The following is a 15,604-nucleotide window of genomic DNA, read 5'->3' as shown; positions in this document are numbered from 1 at the left end:
CAGTACACAAAACTCTCGCACAACAAACACGCCGTAATATCCCAATGGCCCCCTCAGTGAGGGCGGGTCTGTTCTCGCCGTTGTACAGCTGAGAATACTCAGGGGCGCCAAGGCTAAGTGACTTGAACTCAGGGCTCCGACTCTGAACACACACAGAGTTAGAAGGTGGGGCTCGGGAGCCCCTGGAAGGCCAGTCCAAACCTTCGCTTCTGAAGCCTTCCCCCAGGTCCCAAGGGGCCTGAGCATCCAGGTTCTCGAGGGCAGGGGAGGGACCCTAGCTCTGAGGGAAGGAAGAGCCTGGGACAACAGCAGCCTCCTGCTTCTACCCCCAGGTGGCCTCGAACCCTGGCCGGCATCACAGCCTACCAGTCCTGTCTACAGTACCCCTTCACCTCAGTGCCCCTGAGCGGGGGTGCCCCGGGCACCCGAGCCTCCCGCCGGTGTGACCGAGCTGGCCGCTGGGAGCCCGGGGACTACTCCCACTGTCTGTACACCAACGACATCACCCGCGTGCTCTACACCTTTGTGCTGGTGAGGCCAGGAGAGGAGAGGGGCAGGGGGCATCCCGTCTGCTCTGGGTCGGGAAACGGGAAGGGGAGAAGCCCGCTGGCCCCACGGGGCCCGGAGGCCCCCTCACGGCCACTCCGCCGCCCCTCCTGTCCGTGGGCGTGCGCAGTGAGGGGCTCTTGTTCTCTCAATTTTCTTCTTCCAGGCAATTCAGACCACCCCCTCCCAGGGCCACCCCGAGCATCTTTAGTCCCAAACACAGCAAGGACAGCCTTAAGGGGGAAAACAAGGACAGCGTGAGGTCGTCCCATTGTCCTTATGCCAGTGGTGTTCGGAGTGGACAGCCTCAAGTCCTGAGTTCATTCCTTCCTTGTGCCTCCTGTCTTGATTAGACCCAGCTGGTGGGCTAGACCCCTCTCCCCAGGCACCGGCACCCTGAGCATCAGCACAGACAAGGGGGCCCCCTAGGGGCAGTTCTCGGGGAGAAGGAGCAGAACTGGACGGTCTCCTTTCTCCCCTCAATTCTCCCAGATGCCCATCAACGCCTCCAACGCGCTGACCCTGGCCCACCAGCTGCGGGTGTACACGGCTGAGGCGGCCAGCTTCTCGGACATGATGGATGTTGTCTATGTGGCTCAGATGATCCAAAAATTTTTGGGTTATGTCGACCAGATCAAAGAGGTGAGATTCAACCCGGCCTCTGGGGCCCCTGTTAACCACCCTGTCCCTTGCTCAAGCCTCTTGTGTCCCCGCCCCTGGGCCCCAAACCCGACTCGTGCCCTCAGTGACTCCCTGCCCCCTGCCAGCTGGTGGAGGTGATGGTGGACATGGCCAGCAACCTGATGCTGGTAGACGAGCACCTGCTGTGGCTGGCCCAGCGTGAAGACAAGGCCTGCAGCGGCATCGTGGGTGCCCTGGAGCGCATCGGGGGGGCTGCCCTCAGCCCCCATGCCCAGCACATCTCTGTGGTAATATGGGTCAGCTGGGAGGAAGCTCCTTGGGGAGGCTCGCACTGGGAGGGACCTTAGAATCAACGGGGGCCAACCCTCGCCAGCCAGGACAGACACACTCCTCTCTTCGGGCAGCAAGTCCTCCAAGTATGCACCTGCCGTGCGCCCAGCTAGCCAGAGCACAGAGCATGACTCAGTGTAGTGGAATTCAGTTCCGAGTTGTCAGGAGCAGTGCAAAGGAGAGGGGGCCAGTGAGAGGGAGAAGTTGTGCAAGACTTCACAGTGGGGAACGGAACCGTAGCACCAGCCCAAGGAACTAGAGGGGCTTGGGATCAGGGTGACAGCACTGTGATGGAATGAGGAGTGATGGAGATATCTGTCCCCTGAAAAGAGGGTGAGATCGCCAGGGGTGGGTTGTGAACCCATTAGCAACCACAGGGGAGCAAGATGCTCTGCTAGGCACTTCCGGAGGTACAGGGAGGCTGGACGTGGACCCTGCTCCATGGTTTAGTTGGGGTGGCAGAACTAGTATCTGTTGAGAAGTGAGCAAGATACAAGGTAGGGTGTGAGTGGGAGGAAAGGTCTTAGGAGGAAGAAGGTGCCATCGCCAGGGGTAGGGGAGACTCGGCAGCAGACCTAAGACTGCCAGGCCTTGGGAAGATGTGAAGGAAGAATGTGTAGGGGGACACAGCCTGAGCAAACCCGCAGAGAGGGACCGTGTGGTCTCAGCAGGAAGCCAAGAGAGAGCTGCCAGATCTCAAATGGGGGGGGAGTGACAAGTTCCCTGTCCCTAGAACTCAAGAAACGTGGCATTGGAGGCCTACCTCATCAAGCCACACAGCTACGTGGGGCTGACCTGCACAGCCTTCCAGAGAAGGGAGGCGGGAGTGCTGGGCATACGGCCCGGAAGCCCCGGCCAGAACCCCTCCCCGGAGCCAGAGCCCCTGGCCGATCAGCAGCTCCGCTTCCGCTGTACCACGGGGAGGCCCAGCATTTCTCTGTCATCCTTCCACATCAAGGTGGGCACTGGGGGAGGCGTGTGGGGGCGGATGCTAAGAGGGGATGTGCCCAGATGCAGGTGCCTCGTGGAAGCGGGTGCTGTGAGTGGAAGCTGCTCCAGAAAAGGGGTAGAGGGGAGGGGGGAGGGGGGAGCCGTTAGGCCTTGGAGTCCTAGGGGGTCCTAGATGTCTCTGAGGAACTCCGATGTCCCCCCAGAACAGCGTGGCCCTGGCCTCCATCCAGCTGCCGCCCAGTCTGTTCTCGTCCCTTCCGGCTGCCCTGGCTCCCCCTGTCCCCCCAGACTGCACCCTGCAACTGCTTGTCTTCCGAAACGGCCGCCTCTTCCGCAGCCACGGCAACACCTCACGTCCCGGAGCCCCCGGGCCTGGCAAGAGGCGTGGCGTGGCCACCCCTGTCATCTTTGCAGGAACCAGTAAGGCGCTGAACTCCCCACACCCCTTCCTGCCCTTCCCTCACCCACAGCACCCCCTAAGAGCCTGGGGGAGTGGCAGAGGAGAGTGACCACACCCCATTTCCCAGGAGGATAGGGGACAGAGACATCCTGTAAAGGGCTTCTGGAGAAAAGCCTCAGGAAGACATTGGGATTTATATCCCAGATTTGTCAAATTGCAAGAGTTAAAAACACAGACCCTTGACCCACCTTGGCCTCCCTCCCTCCCTCCGACCTCCTAACCTGGTGCCAACTTTCCCTCTCCGGGTGCCCCCACTCCCTCCATCCCTGAATCCTCACTTCACCTTTTGTTCCCTGAGTACAAGTACCTTCCACTTTCCTGTCCCTGACCCCAGCCCCAGAGTCCCCTCTTTTCAGGTAGGTTACCACCATTCATTCGGCACTTGGAACAGGCCACCTCCCAGTGCTTTATTTTTCTTTAAAAAAAATTTTTTTAAGTTTATTTATTTATTCTGAGAGAGACAGAGACAGCGTGAGCAGGGGAGGGGCAGAGAGAGAGAGAGAGAGAGAGAACTCCACACAGGCTCTGCATTGCCAGCGCAGAGCCTGATACGGGGCTCGAACCCAGGAAACCGCAAGATCACGACCTGAGCCGAAACTGAGAGTCGGATGCTTAACCGACTGAGCCACCCAGGCGCCCCCTGGTGCTTTATTTTGATCCATCCCTGTGTCACCCTAGTGAGACTGACCACCTGGAAGGCAGGGCCCGAACTGGCACCTAACCATGTCCCGAAGTCCAGCCAGCGCCCGGCCCGCGGAAGTTCAGTGAACGCTCAGGCTGTTGTTCACTCGCCGCCACCTAGTTCCATACAGCCAGCCTCCCCGCAGCCCGGTTCCACCCGTGTGGACCTCCCTGTCTCCCGCAGGTGGCTGTGGTGTGGGGAACCTGACCGAGCCAGTGGCCGTCTCGCTACGGCATTGGGCTGAAGGGGCCGAACCCATGGCAGCTCGATGGAGCCAGGACGGGCCGGGTGGCCCCGGGGCTTGGAGCCCCGAGGGCTGCCAGCTCCGCTCCAGCCAGCCCAACGTCAGCTCCCTGCACTGCCAGCACTTGGGCAATGTGGCCGTGCTCATGGTGAGTGTGACACGGGCCCAGAGGCTGGGAGAACTCTGGGGAATGTGTGGGAGGTGAGAATGGGGGTGTTCGGATCAACTGGGGCCACAGAGAACTACAGAGAGGACAGCAGCCTTATCGGGCCTCGTAACTGTAGGACTCATGGGGAAACGTCCCTCTGGCCTTCCCCACACCTTTTCATCTTTCAGGAGACAGGGAGGTTCTGCCTCTGCTCATCGAAAGAGATGGACCTGGAACTCCCCAGCCCAGTCTTCACATCCTGCACTCTCTGAGACCCAGATTGTTAAAGTGGAAAAAAAAAAAATCTGGGAACATTTCTCCTTTCTGGTCACCCCACTCCCTCACCACATTTTGCACCCCGCTCTCCCAGATCAGCTGGATGATAGAAACTTCCACCTCTTTCCTCATCCCTGATTTTCAGGATGAGGCTCAGAAAAGCTCCCGGAAGGGCAAGAGACTAGGAGGGAAGAATAGGCAGGCAGTAGATGATTAACACTGCCTAAGACTGACTTCCTAAGAGCGGACTCACAGCACTTACATCTTCACCTACCTGGACAGACTAGGGGCCAAAGCTGACAGGGCTTGGGGAAAGGAAAAGTGGCCTGGGGGGCTGGCCAGGACTCCGTGGGGTGGCCTCTACCCCTGGCTTCCTAATACGTCCTCTTTCCTACTCTTTCTAGGAGCTGAGCGCCTTCCCCAGGGAGGTAGGGGGCTCAGGGGCAGGGCTGCACCCTGTCGTGTATCCCTGCACCGCCCTGCTGCTGCTCTGCCTCTTCTCCACCATCATCACCTACATCCTCAACCACAGGTGGGAGCGCCCGCAGGAGGGGTGGGCGAGGAGGGAGGGCTGTGGGTCTCACCAAGTACTGGCCAAGTGTTCCTTTCCCCAGTGGGGCCACATGACTTTCTTGGGCCCTTGCCTAGCATCTTATTTGCAGGGTCTAGGGCTGGAAAACACACCTTGGGGGTTAAGCCCTTCCTGCCCTGGGGCCTCTATCACACTCGCACACATGTATGCACATAGATATCTGCCTTTCCCTCTTGCTCTCTGAATTACCTTGAGACCCCATGGACCTGATCTTGGGCGGAGTGGCTCATTAATTACTGTTTCTGGGGCAGCTCCATCCACGTGTCCCGGAAGGGCTGGCACATGCTGCTGAACCTGTGCTTCCACATGGCCATGACCTCCGCCGTCTTTGCAGGAGGCATCACACTCACCAACTACCCGACGGTCTGCCAGGCAGTAAGCAGGAGAAGGGGCTGGAGCGGGGCGGGGGGGCGCTCCTAGATAAGTGATGGCAGCCTAGGCACAGAGTCTGTGGGTGCAGGGGGAAAAGGGGACTCATGCTAACAGGCCCCAGCTCCACTGTTGTGTCCAGCCTTGCTGGGGTCGGGGGCATGAGAGGAGGGGAGGTAAGAAGTACAGAAACTATGAGATGGGTCTTCAAAGTGGAGAATGGGGTCTGCAAGGAGAGGTCAGGTACAAGCCAGAAAGCAAGAGCAGGGGTGTCAAGTCTCCGGAGTGGGAGAGAACCCCGGGCTGGAAGTCGAGAGGGTGACCACGGGGTCAGAACCTTGAGGAGGATCTGGGTAGAGCTGGGGATGGGAACCTGGGAGGAGCGGGAGAACGCTGCGCACTGAGGCTCTGGGGTGGCTCCAGTCGTAGCGGCCCTGTCCCCCAGCCTCAGTGGCCTCACCCTGCAGGTGGGTGTCACTCTGCACTACTCTTCACTGTCCACACTGCTCTGGATGGGTGTGAAGGCCCGCGTCCTCCACAAGGAGCTCACCTGGAGAGCGCCCCCTCCACAAGAAGGGGACTCTGCCCCGCCCGCTCCCCGTCCCATGCTCCGGTACGTGCCTCGATTGTCAGCTTTGCAAGGGTGAAGGGTTCAGAGGCGGGTATAGAACACCAAGTTCTGTCCTCCCAGGGTGGATGCAGGGTGGGTCCAAGATCCTGGGAGATCACGCTCCAAAGAGAAAAGGCCCTAGGTGGCACCAGGTTGCCCAAGGCCATGGGGTGGGTGCACCCTTAGGGCTTTTCCCGCATGACAAAGCCAGGGAAGGAAGAGACTCCAAAGGGCATTCATTGGACAGGGATCCTGGCCACGTGAGCAGCACCCTGATTTCTGCAGTGTTTAGGGTGAGAGAGCAATTCTAGCCTCTGTCCCTTAGAACAGTCTTGGCCAAGTCCCCTAGGAATCTACTGAGCCTGCCCCGTAGGGGCCTTGCGTCCCAGGCAAAAAATTCTGACAGAATTTAAAGGGGAAAGAGGATGGGACAGAGACCCTGAGTCAAGGTTTCCGGGCACCTGGTTCCAATTCCCTTGGTTCCCCATCTCTCTGATCCCCAAACCCCATTCCTCCCCAGGTTCTATCTGATCGCTGGAGGGATCCCACTCATTATCTGTGGCATCACAGCTGCTGTCAACATCCACAACTACCGGGACCACAGCCCCTAGTGAGCGCCGCTGCCTGCCCGCCCCAAACCCACCCACCCTGACACTGGACGCCTTCTACTTCCCTGGCAGGGGCACCTGCCAGGCCCGCTCCGCCGGCGACCCACCCCAAACCCATGCATGTTGACTCAGCCAACTTCTGCTTTTCCACTCACCATGTCCTATCACCCCAGCCACCCAGCCACCTCAGACGTGCTCCCCCTCCTCATCCACTGCCTGTGTCTCCCCTCAGCTGCTGGCTGGTGTGGCGTCCAAGCCTAGGAGCCTTCTACATCCCGGTGGCTTTGATTCTGCTGATCACCTGGATCTATTTCCTGTGTGCAGGGCTGCGCTTAAGGGGTCCTCTGGCACAGAGCCCAAAGGGGGGCACCAGCAGGGTCTCCCTGGAGCCAGGGGAGGAGCTCAGGGCTTCCACCAGGCTCAGGAGCAGCGGCCCCTTCCTGAATGACTCAGGTTCCCTTCTGGCTACTGGGAGCGCGGGGGTGGTGACACCCGGGCCCCCGGAGGATGGTGACGGCCTCTATTCTCCGGGAGTCCAACTGGGGGCGCTGGTGACCACGCATTTCCTGTACCTGGCCATGTGGGCCTGTGGGGCTCTGGCCGTGTCCCAGCGCTGGCTGCCCCGGGTGGTGTGCAGCTGCCTGTACGGGGTGGCAGCCTCTGCCCTGGGACTCTTCGTCTTCACCCACCACTGTGCCAGGCGCAGGGACGTCAGGGCCTCCTGGCGTGCCTGCTGCCCCCACGCCTCCGCCCCCGGCGCCTCACCCCGGGCCGTGCCCGCCGCCTCAGAGGACGGTTCCCCCGTGTTCGGAGAGGGGCCTCCCTCCCTCAAGTCCTCCCCGAGCGGCAGCAGCGGCCACGCGCCGCCCCTGGGCCCCTGCAAGCTCACCAACCTGCAGCTGGCCCAGAACCAGGTGTGCGAGGCCGGGGTGGTGGCCCGCGGGGAAGGGGAGCCAGAGCCCACGGGCTCCCGGGGGAGCCTCGCGCCCCGCCACGCCAACAACTTGCACCACGGGCGCCGAGTGCACAAGAGTCGGGTCAAGGGGCACCGCGCGGGGGAGGCCGGCTCCAAGAACCGGCTCAAGGCGCTGCGCGGGGGCGCGGCGGCCGGGGCGCCGGAGCTGCTGTCCAGCGAGAGCGGCAGCCTGCACAACAGCCCGTCCGACAGCTACCCGGGCAGCAGCCGCAACAGCCCGGGCCTCCAGCTCGAGGGCGAGCCCATGCTCACGCCGTCGGAGGGCAGCGACACGAGTGCGGCGCCGCCCCCCGAGGCGGGCCGGCCAGGCCAGCGCCGCAGCGCCAGTCGCGACAACCTCAAGGGCGGCGGGGGCGGCGCGCTGGAGAGGGAGAGCAAGCGCCGCTCGTACCCGCTCAACGCGGCCAGTCTGAACGGCGCGCCCAAGGGGGCCAAGTACGACGACATCACCATGACGGGCACGGAGGCGGCCGGAGGCGCCTGCATGAAGACGGGGCTCTGGAAGAGCGAAACCACCGTCTAGGGCCGGGGTGGGCGACGCTGTAGGACAGGCTGGCCATGTGGCCCTGTCACCCAGGCTGCTGGGGGGGAGGGGGGGCGGGGCCTCAAAAACGTCAACCGGTACATCAACGGGTTTGAGGTAGAGGCGCCCATGGCTGCGGCTCGGCACACCAGCTTTAGTCCTGGACGCTGGGGAAAACACAGGGGGAGGCCTGCCACCGCCAAGAGGGCAGTCCCTCTGGGGTAGCAACAATCCCAGGACCACAGGCATGATACATTTCCGTCCCAGCCCAGGCTGGTTTTGGCAGTCAAATCGGTGCCGTCCAGGGTAGCAGGGGAGGTCCTGCCAGCCCGTGGAGTGGGAGACTGCCCCCCCAGAGCTCCCAGGTGGGCTCCTCCTTAGGTACTCCCCACAGCTTATCCACCGATGGTCATCGGCCTGATCAGGAAGACACAGATGACAGGAGCTTGAGAACAGCGTTCTCTCCTCACTGCCCTCGTCAGAAGTCAGCCCGCTGTGCCTAGATAGATCCTAGGGCCTCTCCCCAACCTTGCTCTTGGCCAACCAGGGGGCCAGCCTAGCAGTTGAGCCAGATGACCAGGACCTATAGGTGCTGCTTTTAAGATAAACTATGCAAGAGAAGGTAGAACCGTGTGAAAGCAGCTCTGGAGATGGAGTTCTAGGGAAGGGGGTGGGAGCAGGTGGGAAGGTTGCACCATCAGGGACGGTGGGACACTTCCCACAGGAGTGGTCCACACACCACATGGCAGGGCTGTAGAGGGGGCATCCCAGGACAAAGCCAAGGCCCTACACCTGAGAAGCTGACTCTGCCAGATGCCTGGTAAGGATCTGAGGGAAGTAGAGAGTCGTAGTGCTTAGATTTGGAGCTGAAGGCAGTCACGCCCTAAACCTGGCCCTATAAACAGTGCTCCGAAGAGAGGCTCTACCACAAGGCTGCAGGTAGTGTTGGGGAAGCACTTATTGTTCAGTTGCAAGCCCCACACCCCTAGTCTCAGCTTTCTAACACCATGGGGCTGAGGAAGAGACTTCCCTGCCTCCATGAGGCCGTATGGAAGGACCAGTCCAAGAACTGACCTCTAAGTCAGGTTAGGGAGAAACCTCCCAACATCAAACTGGCTTCCTGCCTCACAGACTCCCAAGCTGAATCCCTCAAGGTATCAGGTAGGGTCCCTGCAGCTCACCCGGGCCCTGTGCCTTCACTACTTTTAAACACCAGCACCCATATTTTCCCCCAACCTAGAAAGTCACCACCAGCCTTTTACTAAAGGACCCAATGAAGGTGGAGGGAAACCTGGGCCTGGTGAAGAACAGGAAAACAAGACCTGGTCTAGGTCCCCTCCCAGCGTCCATGTCACTGCAGCCTGATCACGAAGGCAAAAGACATAAGGGAGGGGAGAAAACCCACACACCTTGGGATGAATCCTGTTATTTATGCTTGCTGCACAGACAATATTAGACAAAAAGAAAAAAAAAAAAAAGCTTCGTATTATTCTTCCACATATGCTGGCTGCTGTTTACATACCCTGCCAATGCCTTAGCACTGGAGAGCTTTTGCAATACGCTGGGGAAAAAAGGGAGGGAGGGGATGAAAAGTGCCAAAGAAAACATGTTTTTAAAAGCTTGAGTTTTATACAATAGAATGTTTTCTAGCAGATGCCTCTTGTTTTAATATATTAAAATTTTGCAAAGCCCTTGAGCTATAACCTTAGTCCACCCACGGTCCTTTTGTTATGAAGTGGAGGATTTCATGACCTCATACACAAGAACCCATTGATGCCTACAGGTGGACACTGGGCCCACAGCTGCCCGGTTCCTGTCCTCTGGGGGCTGATACTGTTCAAGATACCACCCGCTCCATACCAGCAGCAAGGGCCCTCATCAGGCCTGTAGCAGCAGCATTGTACCCAGTTCAAACCAGGAGGAAGCCTAACCTCCTCCAACCAGTCTAGGAGGAAAGCCATCTCACGTAATACAAACATGGGCCACTTCTCCGGCACCAAAGGACCGATTCTCTCCAAGCCAATCATCCCTGCACTGCTCCCAACTTCTATTCCAGGACCCAGGGTCCAGGTAATTGCAGAGTCCCTTGGTTCCTTTAAACAAGAAAACACCTAAGGACTTACATATGCTGATTTCTCCAGATAGGACAGGATTATTATTAAGCTGCTGTCAGAATGTGGTGAGTGCTCCCCTGGATGTACATCAGGGAGGGCTAGAAACACTCCTGGCAGCCTGTCTTGCAGCTTGAGCTTTTTCAAAGTCCTTAATTTCCTGAGGGGTACGCAAATACTGCTCTATTTCACTATCAGATATGTTCTCATCTCCGGTGACTGTGGAGACTGGGGGTGGGGGGCAGATCCGCTTTGGGGGCTTCAACATGCAAGGTGGGAGGAGAGGGGTGGGACTAGCTGGCCGCTTCCCCTCAGGCAAATCTAAGGAACTATTCGCCACCTCCTCTTTTCCCTGCTCTGGCCCCTGACACCGTCCCCGCAGCTCCTTCTCCCCAGCTTCCATCTCTGCCGTTCCATCGCGAAAGGCCTTGCGGACCAACGTGTGGCGGTGCTGTAGAAGGTCACCGATGTGCTTCACCACAGAGCGCTTGTCGAGCTTCAGAACCTCCAGCCAGGCCAGCCGCTCGGCCATCCGCAGCAGCACGGAGAGCAGCTCCTGCAAGCGGGAGGAAGCGGGGTAGGGCAGGTCCACGTTCGCCAGTTTACAAAAACGGGCCAGGGAACATGTCAGCCGATGCGAAGGCTGCAGCGACTGCCATGCCAGAAAAGTAGCAGCAGTGATGACAGGCAAGGGATGCCGCCCAGTCACCAGCCACGTCTCATCCGCCAGCTCCACCAGCTGCAATGTTCGCGACAGCATCTTCTCTTTGTCTTCCACGTATTTGGCTGGCACAGACGGGGAGGCTTGGAACAGTCTGAAGCTGAAATGACCAAAAGGACAGTCTGGTCTCGATGCCCATGGGGGAGGGGACTGCTCTTCCCAAGTGAAGAAAAGCAGTCCACTCCAGGTGGGCTGTTCTGTCCTCTTGGAACAAATACTCAAACTTGCTGGCAGCGGGTTTATACAGGTGCTGAGAGAAGACAGGCTGTGTCTCCCACCCATGAGGTGAAGGGGAGGAGCATGCAGGGGGGAAGCTAATGTGTCAGCGACCCCGTCGGCCAGTATTCTCCGTGCTTTACACATGCTCTCCTATCATCCACTCTGTGCCCCATTACGTGCATTTATAGTTAAAAATCTGGCCCAGAGTCATCCAGCTAGGAAGTAACCAAGCAAACCCAACACAACTTGACACTGGTAGCCTGTGCCTTCTACTCTATTTTCAGAAGAGAAGAGAAGAGAGAAGAGAGAAGAGAGAAGAGAGGAGAGAAGAGGAGAGAAGAGAAGAGAAGAGAAGAGAAGAGAAGAGAAGAGAAGAGAAAAAAAAAGAGGAGAGGAGAGGAGAGGAAAAGAACGTGGCTCCTAAAGAAAATAAAATGAAAAAAAAAGCAGTAGCTTCCACTGCCGGCCCAGTCACTAACATCTTGTCACCTCCACTTGCAGATGATCCTGCTGAGGCAGGGCGGTTGCACACAGCCAAGCAGGCCACGCACAACATGAGAGCCGCAACTCAGTGGCCCGGTGACAAGGCTGATACCTGCGCTGCCTACATCAGGCATCAGGATGCAATAAAGGCAAAGGGATTCGGAAATGCCAAACAGTTTAGAAATGTGAAATGGAATCAGCTTTATCGCCAAATACTAGGAAGAGACTACAAGAGCACGAGGGAGGGAGAATATAGATTTTCCTCCCAAATCCCTTTAGATGCGCTTTGGTGAAAAAGGGACAGAAAGGTAAAAAGATTGAGGGCTAAGGGTCCATCCCGTCCCGGGGGTTCCCGGTAGGCAGGTACCTGCTACAGTACGTCTTCACCAGGTCTGCCAAGCACAGCGAGGGCACATCCAGCCCCAGGAGCTTCACTATCTGCATGTAGGTGCCAGAAAACACATCCAAATCCGCATACAACAGGGCGCAGACAGTTCCCATGGTTAGGGGCCAGTTATGCTGTCGGCAGGTGATCAAGACACAGCACCCAACTAGCACCTCCTTCTTTTGCAGCCTGGCAGCACGGATGCCAGAGTGCCGGTATGCCTGCTGGTAGTAGGCAACTGCTGTGTCCTCAAATGTTGATGGCAACTGCAGGACTCGACAGAGGTCTCTCACTCGGCGGAGACCTAAGAAAGCCCACAGCCAGAGTCAGAGGGGTCAAAGGCACTACTGAGTGGCTCCTAGCAACTTCTGCTACACTTGCCTCCCATACAAGTTGCACAAATGATGTACTTTTCTACGATGACAGGAGTGACGCTTGGTGAGGTCATTCTAAAGACACAAAGAAATCTGGGGAAAGAAGTCACATTTCAACCCACCACTCTTCAGGGGCTGGTGTGATTCAGAGCCAAGCCAAAGTGTGATCTGGGATGCTTAAATCAACCTTTAACATACCCCTGACAAACCCAAACTGTATACTGAATTGCCGCCTCTCTTAGATCATGTCCATTCTTTATTTCGGACTACCATTCTCTTCTACTCTACCTTACATAGCAATGCTGAAATCAGGAAAAGCAAGAGGATGGGCTGGACCATCAGAAGAATTTTCTTTAAGGCCACTGTGTCATAAAAGGTTGAGTCTCACCTCGTTGCTGGCTGCGGCTAACTTGATCATTTTCCCCTGTGCTTCGGGAATATGTTACTTCTGTAAATAAGGGACAACAAATAGCTTTGTTTAGTCTTTATTCACCAGACCCCTGGCCTCCCACCACACAAAACCAGGGAGAATTCATATCATTAGGCTCTGCTCCCTGTCTCATGAAGGTGCCCATTTTTGCACATTAAAAGTCCATCTGGTTTTCTACGTTCACAAGCACTATCAAATACAGAGACTGAGGGGTGCCTGGGTGGCTCAGTCGGTTAAGCGGCCGACTTCGGCTCGGGTCATGATCTCACGGTCTGTGAGTTCGAGCCCCGCGTCGGGCTCTGTGCTGACAGCTCAGAGCCTGGAGCCTGTTTCAGATTCTGTGTCTCCCTCTCTCTGACCCTCCCCCGTTCATGCTCTCTGTCTCAAAAATAAATAAACGTTAAAAAATTTTTTTTTCAAAATAGAGACTGAGGAACGTTAAGACTGCACTAAAGTGGCTTCAAGAGTTCCAAATTTGCAGCCATCTCTCCTGTATATCCAATCCAGGCAATTTTCCTGATTGCTGATTTTGAGGGCTGCACTGGTCAGGGACTCAAGAAAGGAAAGAAAGAAAAGAAAGAAAGAAAAGAAAAGAAAAGAAAGAAAGAAAGAAAGAGAGAAAGAGAGAGAGAAAGAAAGAGAGAGAGAAAGAAAGAAAGAAAGAAAGAAAGAAAGAAAGAAAGAAAGAAAGAAAGAAAGAAAGAAAAAGAAAGAAAGAAAGAAAGAAAGAACGAAAGAAAGATGTGTTTGTCAATTAGGGCTAAAGGCTGCTTCGGGCTCATACTTTGTCCGCACTTGTAAAGAATTCCATCCGTCCATCACACCCAGACTAGATAAATTGAGTGAAACTCTGTTTCTCTGTTTCATTTGGTCGACGTTTATGAGACCTAACACATGCCAGATACCGTACCAGGTGCTAGAAAAACGCAGAGGAATGGCCGTCCCTGACCTCCTGCAGCGCTTCTTCACTTTAGGTCACTTTCTCCCGTAGTTAAGTGTACACGTGACAACGAGAGGGCGTGAGAGGCATAAGAGGAATCTGATGTCAATCCCTCCACCACCCCAGCCTATACCCACGGCCCTGGAAAGGCCGGCACAAATACCTCGGAGGTTGCCCTCGTCGCTGAAGGTGGTAGTAAGGACTCCCTCGGTGACGACGCAGCCACAGTCTGAGCACACCAGCTGGCTCTGCGAATAGTGAGAGTCTTCCACGAGCTCAGTGGAGCCGCAATCGGGGCACTGGCCTCCGCCCGGCATGTCTCGGAAGCTTTTCAGATATCTACTCGCACGTCTGCAACAGCAACAGCGCGGAAGCCGGTACTAGGAGGGGAGCCTTCTAAGCGCTGCACCTTTCTCTTCCGGCCAGAGCAAACGCGGTTTACATAGGTAGTTCTGTACGCGGGCGGAGAGCCACTTCCGGTCCGGGTCCCTGCAGCCTCGGGTAGAAACGTGAGCTAGGAGAGAAGGTTCCTGGTGTGGACCGCGTCTTCGCCTTGCCTTCCCCCCCGGCGTCTGCGGTCGGTTTGAAGTGGGCCAGACCGAGGCGGGGGAGTTGAATTTAGGTGAGATTTCTTCTCACGTGGACACACATAACAGACAAGAAATTGTGGCCATTCCCAAACAAGTCTAACTTCTGAAATGCTGGGGGAATCGTAGATTCTGTTACTCTTTGGTAACAAATGTTGATTTTGGCCATAGTACAAAGTATGGTGAGAAAGCAGGAAATTATGTTCTACTCTGCAGAGTGGCTTTCCCAGGCAAGTTGTTTCCTGTCTATGCAGTCTATTTTTCTCAACTATAGAATGAGGGAATTGAATTAAAATTCAGAGTGACAAGGGGCGCCTGGGTGGCTCAGTCGTTTAAGCGTCCAACTTCAGCTCAGGTCGTGATCTCACAATTCATGACTTCAGGCTCCCCTTCAGGCTCTGTGCTGACAGCTCAGAGCCTGGAGCCTGCTTCAGATTCTGTGTCTCCCTCTCTCTCTGCCCTTCCCCCCTCCAAGCGCTTGCGCGCGCTCTCTCTCACTCGCTCTCTCTCAAAAATAAATAAACATTAAAAAATATATATTTTTTTAATCGAGTGGCAAACTCAAATGATTTCAGAGACTAGGCAAGGAATACCCAAGGGAGTTGATAGTGAAAGAATATGGAGTGATGAGGCTTTGGGCAAACTGGAGGGTTCAAGCAGATGTAGATGTTTTAAAACCGAGCTTAAGCTGAGCTTTAAGATATTCCAAGATTATGCTACAAAGTTCCTAGCTTGCTATAGGAATCAGAGAATTTGTTCAGAGAATCTTGAACAAAATTGTGCCTCTAGTGATGCTATCACAGAAACCAAGCTTACAAATTTAAAATTATGTATGTTATGTTTGAATATAAATTAAAAGTCGCCAAAAGAGTCATGTAATCACACTCGTTAAAAATAAAGATTTTAACGCCTGAAAGGTTTAATCCATTGTGTCTGAAAAATAAGAAAGTTGAGTTAAATGACAAGGACCACCAAAGTCTGTCCAGATGACTCCAAGAAAGCAGATGGGAGTCATCACAGCACGTGCCTAAAGTGTGTGCGGGGAATCTGTTTCTCAGGCCGACAATGGAGAATTAGGCTCCTGGCATCAGCAGATTTTAGGAGCTGTTCTGGGCTTAATTTCAACCTTACATTGGGGGTTGGGGCCGGAAGGTAAGATCAGCACTTTTCCCTGAGAACAGAAAATGTTTGGACAGCTCCTGTGCAGAATGGATTGAAGAATACGGATGTTTTGTCAGCCCCTTAACAAATTGGGATACTCCCTTGAGGAATAAGGTACAGGTTACAGGTTACAAGATAAGATACAACTGCCTTCCTTAGAAGACTAATAAATTCTGCGTCCTAGAACTGAAAAGATTTCAAAATAAAAAATGGCGCTTACTAACCTGAAGAGACAG

General features: G+C 55.8%; 2 protein-coding genes across 5 annotated transcripts in view; one reads left to right on the top strand and one right to left on the bottom strand.

The window, feature by feature from the left end:
• The window catches only part of ADGRA2 (adhesion G protein-coupled receptor A2), a 35,315-nt gene extending 25,655 nt beyond the window's left edge, over positions 1–9,660 (top strand). The window contains exons 9-19 of one of the 4 annotated variants that reach the window (XM_043564281.1): positions 333–531; positions 1,039–1,188; positions 1,314–1,475; positions 2,252–2,476; positions 2,673–2,889; positions 3,795–4,003; positions 4,684–4,811; positions 5,123–5,246; positions 5,708–5,853; positions 6,371–6,460; positions 6,691–9,660. In XM_043564281.1, the coding sequence (XP_043420216.1) occupies positions 333–531; positions 1,039–1,188; positions 1,314–1,475; positions 2,252–2,476; positions 2,673–2,889; positions 3,795–4,003; positions 4,684–4,811; positions 5,123–5,246; positions 5,708–5,853; positions 6,371–6,460; positions 6,691–7,957 (2,917 nt within the window). In that variant the 3' untranslated portion in view covers positions 7,958–9,660. The remainder of the gene's footprint in view (positions 1–332; positions 532–1,038; positions 1,189–1,313; positions 1,476–2,251; positions 2,477–2,672; positions 2,890–3,794; positions 4,004–4,683; positions 4,812–5,122; positions 5,247–5,707; positions 5,854–6,370; positions 6,461–6,690) is intronic. The other 3 variants (XM_043564282.1, XM_043564286.1, XM_043564290.1) reach the window with 3 other exon arrangements.
• Positions 9,565–14,062, bottom strand: BRF2 (BRF2 RNA polymerase III transcription initiation factor subunit). The gene is made up of 4 exons (XM_043564320.1): positions 13,784–14,062; positions 12,639–12,698; positions 11,859–12,180; positions 9,565–10,889 (listed from the first exon to the last, which is right to left on the bottom strand). The coding sequence occupies exons 1-4, from the start codon at positions 13,935–13,937 to the stop codon at positions 10,160–10,162; spliced, it is 1,266 nt and encodes a 421-aa protein (XP_043420255.1). The 5' UTR covers positions 13,938–14,062; the 3' UTR covers positions 9,565–10,159.
• Positions 14,063–15,604: the final 1,542 nt, after the last annotated feature.

Source organism: Prionailurus bengalensis, chromosome B1 (assembly GCF_016509475.1).
Source record: "Prionailurus bengalensis isolate Pbe53 chromosome B1, Fcat_Pben_1.1_paternal_pri, whole genome shotgun sequence".
Lineage (NCBI taxonomy): Eukaryota > Metazoa > Chordata > Mammalia > Carnivora > Felidae > Prionailurus > Prionailurus bengalensis.
The sequence above is the reverse complement of the archived record's forward strand: the minus strand, read 5'-3'. Positions and strand labels throughout refer to the sequence as shown.